Raw genomic sequence first — 18,048 nt, 5'->3', positions numbered from 1 at the left:
TGGTGCCAGAAAGGTTGGGGACTGCTGTTCTACTCAATGCTGTGTGAATTATGAGGATTCTTTTTCAGTCTTCCTGGTGAGAATAGGTACTAATCCCTGTAGTCATGGATGGTTCTTTCCCTTACCTCAAGTATTTCCTCACAAGCATATGATGAATAGTTGAGGAGGACCCTCTGCAGGTCTCCCGGGTTCTCTTGCAGTGCGTGCATCCGTCTCTGCTGTATTCTGCCCTGTGACCTCTGGCCACCTCAAGTTCCCCAGACTGTCAGCTCTGTCTCCTCAACTCAGGGAGTTTGCTGGGCTTTTTCTTAGTACCCCCCGCCCCACCCCTGAACTGTGCTCCTGGAGACTCCCTCAAGGCAGTTAGCTGGGGCATGTGTAGGACTTTTCTCGTTTGTATTCCATTCCTCAGGGACCACTGTCTTTCACTGTCTAATGTCCAGTGTCTTGAAAACCATTGTTCCCTCCCTCTGGTGTTTTGGTTGTTTCAGTTGGAAGGGCAAATTTGGCCTTCATTATTCCATCTTGACTTAAAGCAGACATCACCTCCATTTTCTCCCCCCACCCCACTTTCTTTTGATTAAAGCTATTTTTTAGGCCGGGCATGGTGGCTCACACCTGTAATCCCCCCACTTTGGGAGGCCGAGGCGGGTGGATCACCTGAGGTTAGGAGTTCAAGACCAGCCTAACATGGTGAAACCCCATCTCTACTAAAAATATAAAAATTAGCCATGTGTGGTGGCGGGCGCCTGTGGTCCCAGCTACTTGGGAGGCTGAGGCAGGAGAATCACTTGAACCAGGGAGGCAGAGGTTGCAGTGAGCTGAGATCACTGAGATCGGCCACTGCACTCCAGCCTGGGCAAAAGAGTGGACTCTATCCCCCCAAAAAATAGAAACATAAAACTTTTTTTTTTAAATCTCAAAAGCTTGCAACAAGATAAGAAATACTTTATTTTCCTGCATGGAAGTTGAAAATTCAAATGTAGTTAGATATGTTAATATTTTGCATTGTAGCTTAGAGGTTATGGTCTCATTCTGGCATTAATCCTGACTCAGTCACTTTCCAGTTGTGTGATTTTGGGCAAATTGTTTATTTTCTCCCTTTGTTTCTTCTTTAAAATGGGAATAACAATAGTGCCTACTTCATGTGGTAGTTATGAGGATTAAATAAATTAATATACACAAAGTTCATAGAACAGTCCCTAGTATCTACAAGACACTTAATAAATCTAACTTATTGTTATTTAAATGAGCCATCTGGAGGGCAGCACGTTAAGAAGATTTCCAGATTTGCTCTTGGAGCATCTTGAGGTGTGAAATGAGGATGGCAGTTTCTGCTGACAGACTTCCCTGGTTTGCAGTTTGAATGTCTTGGTTGATGTCATCAGATGTTTTGGTGAATTCTCTGGGCGACCCCCACAGAAGCAGGCACAAAAGTTCCTTACGTGAGCCATGGTGGCGATTTGTCTGAAGTTTACATCAAATCATCCAGTAGGGGTTGGGGAAAAGGACAGTTTTAATTGGAAATATTAGTTTGGAGAGTTGTAACCAGATATTGGAGGAAACTGGAGGAATTGAGGATCCAGTCCAGTTTGTAGGTGGATGACAACGCCCCAAAGACAATAAACAGGACTAGAATCTGATAATGGGTGTACTCTGAGTTTTCTGCGGAAACACAATTTTTCTCTCTACAGTTCCCCATTTCTACCAAAGATAATCACAGGCTAATTTGTTTGCAAATAAGTTTTGTCTCATTAAGCTGGCCTGCTTATATACATAAGTGCAGCAAGAATAGTGAATATGTGCACATTCTGAAGTATGCCATTCCAGTCAGAGGTTTGGTAATATCTTAGGGGCTTTATTGGTTCTGTAAAGTCAATCCGAATTCTTTAAAACTGGTAATAAGGAATCTGAAATGAGACTTTAAAAAGCCTTTTCAGTCTAAGAAACCAAGCAGAGGCCTTGCCCAATTGTGTCCTGTTAGAGGGAAAACAAACTTTTATTGAACTTACGTAAATGCTTATATTGCCATGAAAAAATACTCAATAAGAGTGTCTGAATTTTGGAGGGGTTGGGGTAGGGAGAAAAGAATATGTTTACATTTTCTTTTTTTTTTTTTTTTTTTTTTACAAAAGGTATTCTTCACCAAATTGCTGTAAGTTGTAGGTCTTAAGGGAAAAGAGAAAAGGCGTTCTTTAAATCTAGAAAACAAACATTAAAGAACCCGCAATATTTCAAAGACATAAAAATTATCACCCTCATCAGTTCATTCAGTTCCCTGTAATTCTTGTCCTGCTTGATTTTGGGTTAGCAGCCTCATGAATCCATTGGTTTGGTTTTCTATTACAGTTCTGGAAATTCTTACCCAGTCCAATGCTGTGATCTTAAAGTTATCAGAAACCTATACTTGTCAGAGTTTTTTCTGTAAATCTTCCTGCAATTTTGTATCACTGATGCTTACAAAAGCTTTCAGGAAAATATCAGAGTAAAAAATCACTGTCTGTAGATGGCAAAAGATTTAAAATGTCCATAGTTACAGATTTGATGAGAGTTCATTTTAATGCAGTTGACAAGGAAATTTGTTATTTGTTTTATAACATTTGAAGATAATAACTGGAATTATGACTGATAAAATTACACCAGAACATATCCAATTTCTAGGAATTTCATACAATTTCTAGAACACTTACATTAATAATATAGTCATACAAAAATAACATAAGGAAGGTTAAGCATCACCTTTGACAATGCTTCTCATGCAATGTAATATATCAAGCCTAGTTTCACATTTATTTGACAAGGCTTCCCATGCAAAGATGCTTAATTACTTTAATGTCTGTGTGTGTGTGTGTGTGTGTGTGTGTGTGTGTGTGTGTTTTAATAAGGAAATAGAACAAGATTTTCTAGGGGCCTCTGAAAAATCCCAGAATTAGTCTAAGGTCAGAAAAGACTTCATTCAGAATTTGAATTTTGGAAAGTTTATAAAAAATAACCCAAAAGATTCAAAACACTTGATTAAATAGATTACAGGTATTTAGTTATCCATTTAACCAAAGTGACAAAGATTTCAAAGGCAAATACAGAAAGCCATGTAGTTGTTTAAAAAAAAAAAAAAAAAAAATACCAAAACCCCTTGACTTTTTGAGAGAGAAACTTAAAGACAACATGAAGCAATTATCTTGACAAAACACAGAATCTTTGTTTTCTAGGCAGACCATTCAAAAGTTAAAGAAAAACCTTTCACAGTCTCCCATCAAAAGCAGGCCCATACTCCAAGGAAGTTTAGTCATTTTTAACAGGAGCTCAAATGCTAGTTATGCCTTATTTTGATTTGAATGATAATAGATTCATTCAATTTTAGCCAGCTTAATCGCACAAGATTCTCCTTCTCCCTCTTTCCAACTTCTTCTAGCCATTTTGTTTTTTTCCTTTATTTTCTTTTTCAAAAAACATATCTTCATACCTCATATCTTTTCTTGACTGTCATGCTGGCATTCTGTAGGTTTAGAAATCTATGAATATACCATAATTTCTGGAAGCACATGTTTCCTTAAATTTTTCAGTGTAGCACAGGACATGTTTACTAACACACCCAGGTATCTTTAGTTTCTCTGTCCAAAAGTAGGTAACATTATGTTCAGCAATTAATGTTTCAGTATTTATCTTATGTGGACTTACATTGATTTAATTCACTTGTTTTGAACAATTATGCTTGGATTACTTAAGAAAATGTCATGAGACATTAAATCGCTAAGCGTCATCTTGTTTTTCTTGCCGAGAAATTTTGTAACATGGAGATAGCAGAAGCTTATTTGTAATTCTCTAGTCTTGAACATGAGCTTATTCGACTAGTAAACCTACATAGAATCAAAGTTGTACATTTGCCTTATGTCTAATGCTGACAACTCTGAAGGCATATTGGTTTTTTAAACTAAACCAACAATGTTTTTGTTTATTGAAAATCACCCGAGTCACATGAACTTAAAAAGCATTTGAATTAGTTCCTATTTTTCTGAGAGTTTTCAGGAATACTTAATTTATATAAATACTTGTTTTTACTTATGTCTATTGAACATACATAGCTATAAGATCTCTGTGTCTGTATGTGTGTACAGACAGACACAGATCTTATAGCTTTCATTTCCAAATTTTAGCCATGTGTCAGTTAAAATAATACAAAGCTTATTAGTTTATGAAAGAAGCTAGATCCAAATTGTACCTCTGAGAGATGGAACAAGTCAAGGTTACCTGCTCAGATGGCTACAGCTTTTTAGTGAAGCTTTTTTTTTTTTAATTTGAATGCTGTAAGGATGCTTTTAGAGAAGCTATTTTTGAGTCATTTTGTGTCCAGAAGCTTCTGCATACAAATCCAAGAATGCATTCCATTGTCTCTGAAAGGCTCAGGATACTCTTTCTTCAAGGGCACTCCCAAAGGCAGACTGACTATCTTATCTAAAATTAAACGTTCTCCGAAGTGGTCACTGAAATTGCAAATTATTCTTTGTAAAGTTCACCCATTTTTCCAAAAAGGCACAAGATTCTGATCCACAGTTGTTTCTGGACCCCATGTTTGCATTAGATTCTCTGAAAAGTCTTAACTATTAAGGATTCTTTTTTCAGCAGCTGCTCTGGAACACAGGAATCACGCGTTTCACCCTTCCCCCTTTTGAGCAGAATAGGGTGACTTCCTGAGAAGTTTCAGCAAAGGTTGCTCAGCATAATTGGAGAGTTCTACACAGAAGGAGGAGAGCTCAGATTCAAAAGAGACTTACTCTAGAACTCCATGGCCGGGTGAGAGAGCAGCCAGTGCCACGGCCGTGGGTACCAGCACCTAGTTACTCACTGGCTTTGGGGCTTTGCAGGGGTCTTCTTCTGATCCTGCTTCGGACACCAAAAACTGTCAAGAAAATCCAGGGTGCTTTTCTTAATATAAATATTAAGTGAGTAAAAAAACTGCAAACAGGGAGACTTTCCAAACCAAGGTAAGAAGCTTGTCTCATGAAGGTCATAGTAAGGTTTATAAAGCCTAGAAGAGGAAATTCATATAGCTTAATTCTCACTGGTTAGAATGAGTGGGTTAGTTTGGTCGTTGCTGATTTGCTACAACGTGCTGAGTCTTGCTGACCAAGCTTCATGTGCAGTTTAAGTAGGTGTTTTGGAGAATAGGTCCTTATAGGTTTTCCTGAGCTGGATGTGGGACATTGGCTCAGAGGCCAATGTTTGTCTTGGCTTCTATTTTGATTTTTGCCTAACAGGACCGTTTTGTTGTCTAAGATTATGAATGTTGTTTCAGTTTTAGTCTTTCTGATTCTCTTCTGATGGACTGCTGCTCTGCTTCTATACGTGTCTTTAGTTTGTTGCCTTTCATCTTTTAGTTATCCTCACTCTAAAAGTAAGAACCATGTGTACATAGTATAATTTTGGAAAATATATAAATGCAAAGAAGAAAGCAAAAACAAACCCCATGAGTCCCACTACTTATGCATGCTGTTACAATCTGAGCTTAATGGCAAGTTACCTCAGCAAGTAGAATAATAGAGGAAAGAAGATAGACTTTGGAGACAGACCTGGTTTTCTACCCCAGATTTGCCACTTACTAGCTGTGCAACGTTGAGCTGGTATTATTTAGTCTGAGCTTTGCTTTCCTCATGTGCAAAATGAGAATAATACCTGCCAGGTAAGGTGTTGGTGAGGATTTTTAAAGTGTTTAGTAAGTGCTCAGCAAATGTTCGTAATATTTTCCTTCTTTAGATACTTCTGCTTTTTTTTAGCATCTAAAATATTTGTATCATTTGAACCTTGGTTTTATTGTTTATTATTTTCAATATATTTATTTGAAACTTTTAGTAAATTTAATTCACATCTTTTTTTTAAATTTCAGAATTTTCTTTCTTTGATCCTAATGATGCATCATGCCAGGAAATTCTTTTTGATCCCAAAACTTCAGTTTCAGAATTATTTGCCATTTTAAGACAATGGGTTCCTCAGGTCCAACAAAACATTGACATTATTGGAAATGAGGTAAGGAATTCTTACAGTTTAAGTTTTGTATTGTTAGGATTGTTAATGGTATAGATTTTTTCCCCATCTGAAAGGAAGATGATAATGAAGGAGAAACCCTTTAAATGTTCTGATATTTATTTGTATTTCCAGGATTTTCATGGGGCAGTGAGTTAATACTATATATTCTTCTGATTATTTCTTCATGCTCTGTCCTTCTGACATTTATAGACTCTTGGTGGGTGCAGGGAGGGGCATTTTTCGTATTTCCTTCTTTGTAAAAATTAATTTTGTAAACTTTTATGCATTTCATGAAGGGATTTAATTACCATCATGTTCTGTTTACACTTTTGGGTGTTTTGGTAAAGATACAGGCTTGAATGTAGTCTTTAAGAATATTAGATTTTTTGAGGGAGGGTTCCTTGACCAGTATGTTGCTGTGTTGTAGGAAGAGTGCTTATACTTTTTTTTTTAGATATTATTAACTGAACACTTTAGTGGTGGCATAAAAATTATAATTCAAGGATTTTTTTAACTTCTAATCCATCTTGTTTCATATGCCTTTCTACTCCATTTTATTTCTGAGATAGTTTAAAATTTCTTTATTGAGTATTACTATCCTTTCTACGGATATCATTACACCCGTAGAAATAAAATTTTGCTCATTTTTAAGAGGAACATATTTGGAGTGCCAGATTACCCTTGGAATAATCTTCAAGAATTTCCTTCAGCCTGCTGACAAGTTCAGTTTTCATTCTTCTTGTTGAGTGCAGATTAAAAATTTACCCTTTAGAGATGCCGATACTGTCTATACACTTTACTGAGAAGTAATTCAGATTTGATAGACTAACTTGGTTCCTCAGCATTGGTTTGAAAGCAATAGGTACCTCAGTAGTTAGGTTGTAACCATATTTTCCTTGACTGCTTCAGATTCTTAAGAGAGGTTGCAATGTGAATGATAGAGATGGACTGACAGATATGACTCTTTTACATTATACCTGCAAATCTGGAGCTCATGGTATTGGTAAGTGTGTGGTAAATCTATCAGTTGCTTATATCATCTGCATTTGTGCTTAGATAATCTATATTTATGCCCATATATTGTCCATGGGAAGGCACCCAGCTGCTGATGATAATATTGCCTGAAGAGTTGAGGATTCAGTTAGGTCCTTCCAAAAACCATATTCCCTTTTCTCAAGGAGGTCTTTATACCCTCCTGATACCTCGAGCTTTTCTGGATCAGGCCTCATGCCTGATTGTGTATTAGATGAGAGTAACTGCTAACACCCTAAAATCTTTCTGAGGGTTTGTAACAAGGTTTGACAGTCCAAGGCCAGTCTTTACATACTGATTCCTAATCTCAAGACCCCAGTCTGGAGACCTAAGGTCTGTTCCTACATATGTAACATATGTGCATATTTTCCAAAATTGTTACTCTCTTGTGCTTTGTCATTTTATAAACCTGCATCTCTTACCTAACTATATACTGTGATTGTCTCTCCTTGTTTCAATAGTCTGATGCAGTGGTGCTGAAACTTCTGGTGGTGACGGACTCCCTTTTTCCCCTCACAACCCATCATGGACTGATACTTTCACGAAATAAAATAAAAATGAATTTATAATACAAAATAAAATAAAACCATAAAATATAAGCCCAAATATTTTTCAAAAGGCATGAAACTGGCCAGGCATGATGATTTACACCTGTAATCCCAACACTTTGGGAGGCCACGGCAGGAGGATTGCTTGAGGCCAGGAGTTTGAGACCAGCCTGGGCAACATAGTGAGACCTTGTCTCTACAAAAAATTAAATAATTAGCCAACTGTGGTGGTGCCTGCCTAGAGTTTCAGCTACTTGCGAGGCTGAGGCAGGAGGCTCGTGTAAGCCCAGTAGTTTAGGGTTGGCGTGGGCTGTGATTGCATCACTGCACTCCAATCTGGGTGACAGAGCAAGACCCTGTCTTTAAAAAAGAAGAAAGAATAAAAGGCATAAGACTACATTTTATTTAACATAATGAGAAGACATATTAAACAGGGAAAAGCTATAAAAAGTACACACAGATTGCAATTTGGGACTGCCAGTGGTCCACAAAACATGTTTGGAGTAGCACTGATCTGCTATGTTGTTGTTGATGGCTTCATAGCATTCTATGTGTGTCTCTACCAATTTCTTATTACTTTTGGATTTTTTAGAATTAATAACAGTGCAGAGATGAGCATCTTTACAGCCATGGTATCCCATTTATCGCATCCCTGTGTATAATTATTTTCTTAGGATAAATTCTTGCAAGTGAAATTTTCGAGGTGTGTTTATACAGTGCACTGTTTGCTTTGGCTTTTTAAATGAGGCAATTGGTAGCCATCCATTGAAACTTAAAATTTGTACTAAAGGAAAGTAATTTGGAAAATCTTCTTTAGGTGATGTGGAAACAGCTGTAAAATTTGCAACTCAGCTTATTGACCTGGGAGCAGACATTAGTTTGCGGAGTCGCTGGACAAACATGAATGCTTTGCATTATGCTGCTTATTTTGATGTCCCAGAACTTATAAGAGTGATTTTGAAAACATCGAAACCAAAAGGCAAGTATTATAAGATCACTTTTAGATATTATTAACTGAACACTTTAGTGGTGGCATAAAAATTATAATTCAAGGATTTTTTTAACTTCTAATCCATCTTGTTTCATATGCCTTTCTACTCCATTTTATTTCTGAGATAGTTTAAAATTTCTTTATTGAGTATTACTATCTTTTCTACAAAAGGCTTAGTACAGAGATACAAAATGAAAGAGTGTTCTCTGGGTTTTCATATCTCTATAAGTTCTCCAGTATAACACGGATGTTTTATATAATTGATTCTACATGCTTTGTGATTCTTTTGCCTTGCTTGGGTAGCCAGAAATAGAACAATAAGGTCTTCAGAGATTGGCATTGGAATAATAAATACTATTTATTTTAGATGGCATTTGGTTCTGAAATTATATAATTCAACTTAAGGGATAATATTTCCGTTTTTTCCCCCCTGTTTTGATGGTGATATCCTGAAATTGAAGATCTGAATGTCTAAGTCACAGTCCTGGTATTTTGATTCTTCTTTCTGGTTCTCTTTGGGGCCAATTTTCTTTTCTTTATTTTTTAGAAAAATACGAGAGCAAGCAAATAGTATTAACATTAAATTAAAGAAAGTGTACAATATTTTCCCCATTGTAGGAACATGCTTTAGAGATTCAGTGAATTTCCCAGAATGTTCATTTCTAACCTCCAATCTGCATAATTGTCCATTTTTTTCTTTAAAATTCTACCTTTTCACTTTGTGAATGATGTTAGGAAGAAAGCCTCTGTCGACACTTCTGTGTTTTTAATAATTCAAGAGAGTGTGTCTTGAGTATATCTGGGTCATTTACAGTTGTAGGAAGGATATGTGGGTGTGGTGTCGTTTAGTTGAGGGTAGGATTTGCAGAACCAGAGGTATTATATTTAAACCCTTGTTATGGAAAATATTCAAGATGGGATTCCCAAATCTGGAGGATTTCCTGTATTTAAATATAACATATGATGCTATATTAAAAGTTATTAAAATGTCCTTAGAGTTGCAAGATTGCTTTTCTCATTATGAAATTCAAATTCATTTGCTCAGTAGAGTATTATGAATCAATTTATAGGTAAGCATTTCTATGCTTAATTAGACTTTAGCTGCTTTGAAAATTCTGCTTTGTTTTACCTACCAGGTATTGGCTGTTTTGTTTCTGTAAAGGGCCAGCTAGCAAATATTTTAGACTTTTTGGACCACATGGTCTCTGATGAAACTACTCAGTTCCATAGTTGTAGCGTGGAAGTAGCCACAGAGGATATGTAAATGAGTGCATGTGCCTGTGTTCTAATAAAACTTTATAAAAACAGATGGGCTGGATTTGGCCTTTGGGTCATAGGTTGCTGACCCATGACCTAAATTTTACTACTCTACTTCACTGTAGTTGTCATGGCAAATATGCCACAGACTTAATGGGAGATTGTGATAAGCTATTACTTTTACAAATATGAATTATTGCCATTAATTGTTTTAAAATGTGTTTTAGTTTGAAAATCCAGGATAATATCACTCCATCTTATAATGAATTTTATTGTACTAAGAAAATAATCAACTGTTTAACTAGATTGTAATATAAACATTTTGTTCTATTGTGAAATCATGCTTCCAGTGGGTTGATTTAAGTCTTATAAATGATAAAAGTCCCTCCTCCCAAAACCCTGTCTTCTTTTAAATTATAATAGCTAAGTTTAAAATTTTAGTTAATATACTTGTGATGTTTAATTGCAGATGTGGATGCCACTTGCAGCGATTTTAATTTTGGAACAGCTTTGCATATTGCAGCATACAACTTGTGTGCAGGTGCTGTGAAGTGCCTCTTGGAGCAGGGAGCAAATCCTGCATTTAGGGTAAGAGGTTAAATTAAAAGTGAAAAATATTAAAAGAATTAAGAAGTCTTATCCTACTTTCTGGTAAAGTGTTGGCTCTGAATGTTATTAATAGAAGAACTCTTACATGAGCAAGTAATTTATATCTTTGTTCCACATGTAAAGAGTGATGATGATCTTTATTGTAAATAAATTTAAGGCATGAAGATAACTTTCCTTTTATATTGATAAGTCCCATTCAGGAAAGTAAAGTCTTCCTTTAAGTGTCATAGTCTTTAAGTATCTTTCATTTAGGGGTTTGATGTATTTATGAAAGTTAGCTGTTAAGTACAAATACATGTATTAAAGTTATATTTTTCTGTTAAGTCATATTCTAAATTTTTTTGGAAATAAAATTCATTTCAGAAAGTTAAATACCCATTTAAGGATGAAGTAAGCCTTTGAAAATGAAACATTTAAAGGAAAAGTGTATTTTTTTAATAGTAAAGTGTCACTAATTTACAGAGTTACACAGGATTGAATTTCATAGTCTTCAGATCCTTTTTTTTTTTTTCCTCCAGAAAGTGGCTCTCAGTTTTCACTTTCTTTATATTGATAACAATAACTCGCTGTGGCAGGTATTCTTAATCGTGTTATACTTTCCCTTGAAGGGGTGGGTGTGAACGGCGGATAGAGTGCAGTATTTGAAAACACCTGTCTTCCCTTCCCTTTCCTATTTTTCCCATTTTCCCTACTTCTTTGCCAGTTTTCTTTCTGTTTAACCGCCTTGATTACCCCCCAACTTTTAATTTCTTCCCTTCCTCCCTCCCTCCCTTCTGACTCTATTGGTTATTGGGCACTGGGAGAATACTACAGTAGTGTAGATAAAGCCCTTGCCCTCAAAAAGAATGTATTGCAGAGGGGAGGTGGGACAAGGAAGCAATCAGTTTTACTGTAGTGTGCGAATTCAGTGCAACACGATGGGGCGGGGGTGGCAGAGGGCCATGGGTCATCTTACCAAGGCTTCAACAGGGGGTGACATCTAAATCAAGTGCTTACATAGGCAAGAATTAACCAGGTACTGGAGGGAGGTGAGGAAGGCATTTTAGGCGGAGAGAGTAGCATGCAAGAAACCTAGAGGTGATCATTCAGTCCAGCTGGAATGTGAAGGGGATGCGTTTGCTTTTGTTGGTACAGCTGTTGACAAAGCCCCATTAGTGGGGACGATGTTCTGAATTTGTTAGGATGCCATGAGATATGTTATTGAGCTAAATTACCAATTTAGGCCAGAAACAGATGAATAGGTTGCCATATTTTGAAAATACTTAAAAAACAGTGGTAAACTTGTGGGTCAGCAGTAGCCCTCAGACCATAGTGTGATAGCCACCATCTTCATTTTTAATTTTTATTTTAAATATTAGATTCAGGGAGTATATGTACAGGTTTGTGAAATAGGTTATATTGCCTGGTGCTGAGGTTTGGGCTTCTGTTGATGCCGTTACCCAAACAGTGAACATAGTACCCAATTGGTAGTTTTTTAACCCTTGCCCTAGCCCTTCCCCATCTCCTTCCCTCCCACACTCCCTCCCGTCTTTAGGGGTCCCAGTGTCTGTTGTTCCTATCTTTATGTCTGTGTGTATCCAGTGTTCAGCTCCCACTAATAAGTGAGAACACGCATTATTTGATTTTCTGTTTCTGCATTAATTTTCTTAGGATAATGGCCTCCAGTTGCATCCTTGTTGTTGCAAAGGGCACGGTTTCATTTTTTAAATGACTATGTAGTATGCTGTATTTGTACCACATTTTCTTTATCCAGTCCACTATTGATGAGCACCGAGGTTGATTCCATGTCTTTGCTGTTATGAATCATGCTGTGAAAAACTTATGAGTGCAGTGTCTTTTTGCTGAAATAATTTATTTTCCTTTGGGTGTGTACCCAGTAGTGGGATCTAGGTCAAATGGTAATTCTGTTTTTAGTTTTTTGAGAAATCTCCAGTTTGCTTTCCACAGGGGCTGAACCAATTTACACTTCCACTAACAGTGTATAAATGTTCCTTTTCTCCATAACCTCACCAACATGTTATTTTGTGACTTTTTAATGATGGCCATTCTGACTGGTATGAGATAGTCTCTCATTGTGGTGTTGATTAGCATTTCTCTGATGATTAGTGATGTTGAGCATTTTTTATATTTGTTGGTTGCTTGTATGTCTTCTTTTGAGAAGTGTCTGTTCATGTTCTTTGCCACTTTTTAATAGGATTTTTTCTTCTTTTTGATTTGTTTACATTCCTTATAGATTCTGGATATTAATCTTTTGTTGGATGCATAGTTTGTATTTTTACCTGTTCTGTAGGTTGTCTGTTTACTCTATTGATAGTTTCTTTTGCTGTGCAGAAGCTCTAGTTTAATGAGGTCCTGTTTCACAATTTTTATTTTTGTTGCCTTTGCTTTTGAGGACTTAGTCGCAAATTCTTTGCCTAAGCCAATGCCTGGAAGAGTATTTCCTAGATTTTTGTCTAGGATTTTTGTAGTTTGATTTCTTATATTTAAGTTTTTAAAATCCATCTTGAGTTAATTTTTGTATGTAGTGAGTAGTGGGGGCCCAGTTTCATGCATATGGTTAGCTAGTTTTCCCAGCACCATTTATGAGTAGAGTGTCCTTTCCCTCGTGTTTATTTTTGTTACCTTTGTCAAAGAGCAGTTGGTTGGTTGTAAGTGTATGGCTTTATTTCAGGGGTCTCTAGTCTATTTCATTGGTCTATATGTCTATTTTTTGTAGCAATATCATGCTGTTTTGATTACTGTAGTCTTGTATAATTTTAAGTCAGGTAATGTGATACCTCTGGCTTTTGTTCTTTCTGCTTAGGATTGCTTTGGCTATTTGGGCTCCTTTTTTGGCTCTGTGAATTTTTTAGAACAGTTTTTTCTTATCCTGTGAAAACCGATGTTGGAAATTTGATAGGAAGAGTGTTGAATCTGTCAATTGCTCTGGGCAATGTGGACGTTTTAGTGATACTGATTCTTCCAGTCCGTGAGCATGTAGTGTTTTTCCATTTGTTTGTGTTGTCTGTGATTTCTCTCAGCAACGTTTTATAGTTATTGTAGAGATCTTCCATCCCCTTGGTTGGATGTATTCCTTGGTATTTTTATTATTACTTTGTGGCTATTGTAAATGGAATTGTGTTCTTGATTTTGTTCTCAGCCTGTTATTGGTGTATAGAAATGCTACTGATTTTCGTATATTGATTTTGTGTCCTGACACTTTACTGAAGTTGTTTATCAGGTCTAGGAGTTTTTTTTGGCAGAACCTTTAGAATTTTCTACATATAGAACCATATTGTTGATGAAGGGAGATAATTTGACTTCCTCTTTTCCTATTTGAATGCCTTTTATTTCTTTCTCTTGCCTGATTACTCTGGTTAGGACTTCCAGTACTGTGTTGAATAGGCGTAGTGAGAGTGGACATTCTTGTCTTGTTCTCAGGAGGAATGTTTCCAACTTGCCCATTCAGTATGATGCTGGCTGTGGGTTTGTCATAGATGGCTCTTATTATTTCGAGGTATGTTCCTTCGATGCCTAATTTGTTGAAGGTTTTTTGTCTTGAAGTGGTGTTGGTATTTATCGATTACTTTTTCTGTGTCTGTTGAGATGATCATACAGTTTTTAATTTTGTTATGTGGTGAATCACATTTATTGACTTGCATATGTTGAACCTCCTTGCATGAATTGATCATGGTGAATTCTCTTTTTGGTATGCTGCTGAATTTGGTTTGCTAGTAACTTGAGGATTTCTGTGTCTGTGTTTACCAGGGATGTTGGTCTGTAGTTTTCTTTTTTGTTGTGTCTTTGCCAGATTTTGGTATCAAGATGTTACTGCTTTCATAGAATGAATTTGGGAGAAATCCCTCTTCCTTGGTTTTTTCATAGCGTTTTGGTAGGATTGTTAACCAGCTCCTCCTCATACGTTTGGTAGAATTTGGCTGTGAATCCATTTGGGCTTTTTCTGGATGGTAGGTTTTTTATTACTGATTCAATTTTGTAAGTCATTATTGGTATGTTCAGGGTTTCACTTTCTTCCTGGTTCTTGGAAGGTTGTGTGTTTCTAGGAATTTAGATTCCTAGATTTTCTAGATTTCCTTTAGATTTTCTAGTTTGTATGAATAGAGGTATTCACATTAGTTGCTGAGGATCTTTTGCATTTCTGTGGGATTGTTGTAATGTCATATTTATAATTGCCAGTTGTGCTTATTTGGATCTTCTCTTTCTTTTTCTTTGTTAACCTAGCTAGCAGTCTGTCAATCTTCATTGTTTCAAAGAACCGCTTTTTCATTTTGCTGATCCTTTGAATGCCTTTTTTGGTTTCAGTTTCATTTAGTTGTACTCCAATTTTAGTTATTTCTTTGACTAGCTTTGGGTTTAGTTTGTTCTTATTTTTCTAGTTCCCTTAGGTGCAATGTTAGGTTGTTAATTTGAGATCTCCCTGTCTTCTTGATTCAGACATTTTGTACTTTCCTCTTAACACTGGTTTTGCTACATCCCAGAGGTTTTGGTATATTGTGTGTCTATTTTCATTTGTTTCAAATAATTTTTTGAATTCTGCCTTAATTTCATTATTTATTATTTAATATAATTTTATTAATATTAATTATTAATATAACAATATTAAATCATATTTTAATATATAATTTATTATATTATTATTATTCTTTGTAATAATATTCATATTATTATTCATTCCAAAAGTCATTCTGGAGCAAGTTTTCTAGTTTGCATGTATTTGTGTGATTTTGAGAGCTCTTCTTGGTATTGATTTCTATTTTTATTCCACTGTGGTCCAAGAGATTCTTCGTGTGATTTTGATTTTTTGAATTTGTTGAGGCTTGCTTTATGACCGTGGTCAATCTTTGAGTATGTTCCATGTGCCAATGAGAATAGCATTTATATTCTGTGATTGTTGGGTGGAGTATTCTTTAGATGCCCATTAAGTCTAATTGGTCAAGTGCTGTATTTAAGTCCAAAATTTCTTTGTTAGTTTTCTGCCTTGATGATCTAATGCCTTCAGTGAAGTGTTGAAGTCACCCACTGTTACTGTGTGACTATGTTCATCTTTTTGTAAGTCTAGTCATAATTGTTTTATAAATTTGGGTGCTCCAATGTTGGGTGTATGTATATTTAGGATAGTTAAGTCTTCTTGTTGAATTGAACCCTTTATCATTATGTAATGCCCTACTTTGTCCCTCTTGACTGTTGTTGGCTTAAAGTATGTTTAACTGATGTAAGAATAGTGATCCTCTGCTCCTTTTTGTTTTCCACTTGCATGGTAGATCTTTCTCCAGCCTTTTACTTTGAGCCTATGGGTGTCATTACATGTGCAATGGGTATCTTGAAGACAGCAGAAGGATAGGTCTTTTTTTTTTTTTTTTTAACCCAATTTGCCACTGTATGTCTTTTGAGTGCTGTGTTTAGGCTGTTTATGTTCAGGGTTAATATTGATATGTGAAGTTGGGCTCCTCTTGTGTTGTTAGCTAGTTGCTTTGTAGTCTTGATTGTGTAGTTGCTTTTATGGAGTCTATAGACTATGTGCTTATGTATGCTTTTGTGACAGCAAGTATTATTTTTTTGTTTCCATGTTTAGAACTCTGTTAGTCATCTTTTATTAACCTTCCTCAGGGTTAATATTGATATGTGAAGTTTTGTTCCTGTTGTTGTGATGTTAGCTAGTTGCCTCCTAGTCTCAACTGTATAGTTGCTTTATGGAGAACATAGTCTATGTGCTTATGTATGCTTCTGTGGTAGCAAGTTTTGTTCTTTTGTTTCCATGTGTAGAACTCCCTTAATCATCTTTTATAGGGCGATTCTGGTGGTGTGCCACCACTTTAGAAGAAAGTGGAATTCCACAATTGATCATGAATAAGCCTTCTTGTGTTAGGAAGATATCATCATTGTTACTGTATTATTCTTACTATTATTATTATCATTATTATTTTTTTTTTACAGGAGTTTTGATTATTGAATTGTATGGTAATTGACAACAGAAGTGTGTGACAGGCTCCAAAAAGTGGGGATATAACAAAAGTCCAAAGTAAAATATTCACTGTAAGCATAGCTTACAACTTCTCAGCCTGGCTGTATTTTTAAAATTGTTATGTTTCCCTATTTTTCTCTCTCTGTTTTTTAGAGAGTATACATTAGTGTAACACATATCTTATATTTTGTATGTTTTCTTGAAATCTGGGATTAAAAGAGTCCATTACCATCCCCGAAATCTAGTAACATACCTTCTTGCCATGTTTTTACTAAGGACCAACCTGACTTGAATTTTACAACAAAAAAATGTGAAGCAATTGCAAACTAAGTGTGTTCTAAAAGCCTCATTCATTTTTCCACGTGGTTCGTTTGAAGAAGATTGTCATCAGTGAAGAAAGGGAAAAAAGTTTCTCAGTTAACAAAAGTATCTTTATTCTTTATATTAAGAGAAAATTACAATCTAGATTATTATGAAGTCTAAGGTTTTTGGTTAGGGAATGTAAGGTGACAGATAATTCATATGATAGGGCTTTGATAATACATATACCATGCAAATGACTGTGGGGTTGTCTCTGGCCATTTTATCTGGTCACAGGATAAATCCCAGGATACCAGTCTTTCCATCATAGTGAAAACAGAGCTTTTTTCTTGATTATAGCCCAGGTTTTAGAAGTATCAAAACCATAGTTTCTAGTTTTGAAATCTGAGTTACCCCGTGAATGGGCAGGGGGCTGAGGTCACAGAGCCAAGAGGGCAGCTCTGGAACTGTGGATTTGGGTCCGGGAAGCCAGTCAGTCTTGTGACTTCTGTTTCCAAGCTTGCTTTCTCAAATGCCTGTGAGGGCAGGATGCTGTCCGCTTAGGACCTGGGCACTGCTCCCCACCATGGATGCAGTGCTTTTCCCTGCCAGAGAACCTGCATGGCTCCTCCCTGGTCTGCTTTGGATCTCTGTGGAGATGCATCTCATCAGTGAGGTCTCCCTGACCAGTTAATCTAAAGAGTTTCCCCTACAACCATCTCTGTCTCCACATTTCCTACTTCCCTTCCCTGCTTTTTTTTTTTTTTTCCCCTCCAGGCCACTTATTACTGTTTATTATGCCACATATAATTTACTTGTTTAATGTTGTGTGGTCTCTCTCTCCCACCAGAATGTAATGTTCCTTGAGGGCAGGGCTTGTGTTTTTTTCACTGTAGGATCTTTAGCACCTAGAATGGTGCCTGCATATTGTAGGTGTTCAGGAAATGTTTTTGAATAAACAAATGATGAATGAATTTAACATAAAATTCCTCCAACAGAAATTTTATATGACTTTCTAGTGCTCTAAGTAAATAAGAGTTGAACATTTTTCTCTTATCTTTATTTGTAGAATGACAAAGGACAGATCCCTGCTGATGTTGTTCCAGACCCAGTAGATATGCCATTAGAGATGGCTGACGCCGCAGCCACTGCTAAGGAAATCAAGCAGATGCTCCTAGACGCGGTGCCTCTGTCATGTAACATCTCAAAGGCCATGCTCCCAAATTATGATCATGTCACTGGCAAGGCAATGCTTACGTCACTTGGCCTGAAGTTGGGGGATCGTGTCGTTATTGCAGGACAGAAGGTACAGTAAGTAGCTGCAATCT

The 18,048-nt window shown here is 36.4% G+C and overlaps 2 protein-coding genes across 6 annotated transcripts in view; both read left to right on the top strand.

Moving 5' to 3' along the window:
* LOC126933840 (protein FAM136A-like) overlaps positions 1–18,048 on the top strand; it is an 879,973-nt gene that overhangs the window by 103,320 nt on the left and 758,605 nt on the right. The window lies entirely within an intron of this gene.
* Positions 1–18,048, top strand: part of CLIP4 (CAP-Gly domain containing linker protein family member 4) — a 95,532-nt gene that overhangs the window by 28,458 nt on the left and 49,026 nt on the right. For all 5 annotated transcript variants that reach the window (XM_050753982.1, XM_050753986.1, XM_050753984.1 and 2 more), the window contains 5 exons: positions 5,882–6,021; positions 6,931–7,024; positions 8,419–8,580; positions 10,319–10,437; positions 17,790–18,026. In XM_050753982.1, the coding sequence (XP_050609939.1) occupies positions 5,882–6,021; positions 6,931–7,024; positions 8,419–8,580; positions 10,319–10,437; positions 17,790–18,026 (752 nt within the window). The remainder of the gene's footprint in view (positions 1–5,881; positions 6,022–6,930; positions 7,025–8,418; positions 8,581–10,318; positions 10,438–17,789; positions 18,027–18,048) is intronic.

This window comes from Macaca thibetana, chromosome 13, assembly GCF_024542745.1.
Source record: "Macaca thibetana thibetana isolate TM-01 chromosome 13, ASM2454274v1, whole genome shotgun sequence".
NCBI classification, from domain to species: Eukaryota; Metazoa; Chordata; class Mammalia; order Primates; family Cercopithecidae; genus Macaca; species Macaca thibetana.
This window is presented reverse-complemented; position numbering and strand designations above follow the sequence as displayed.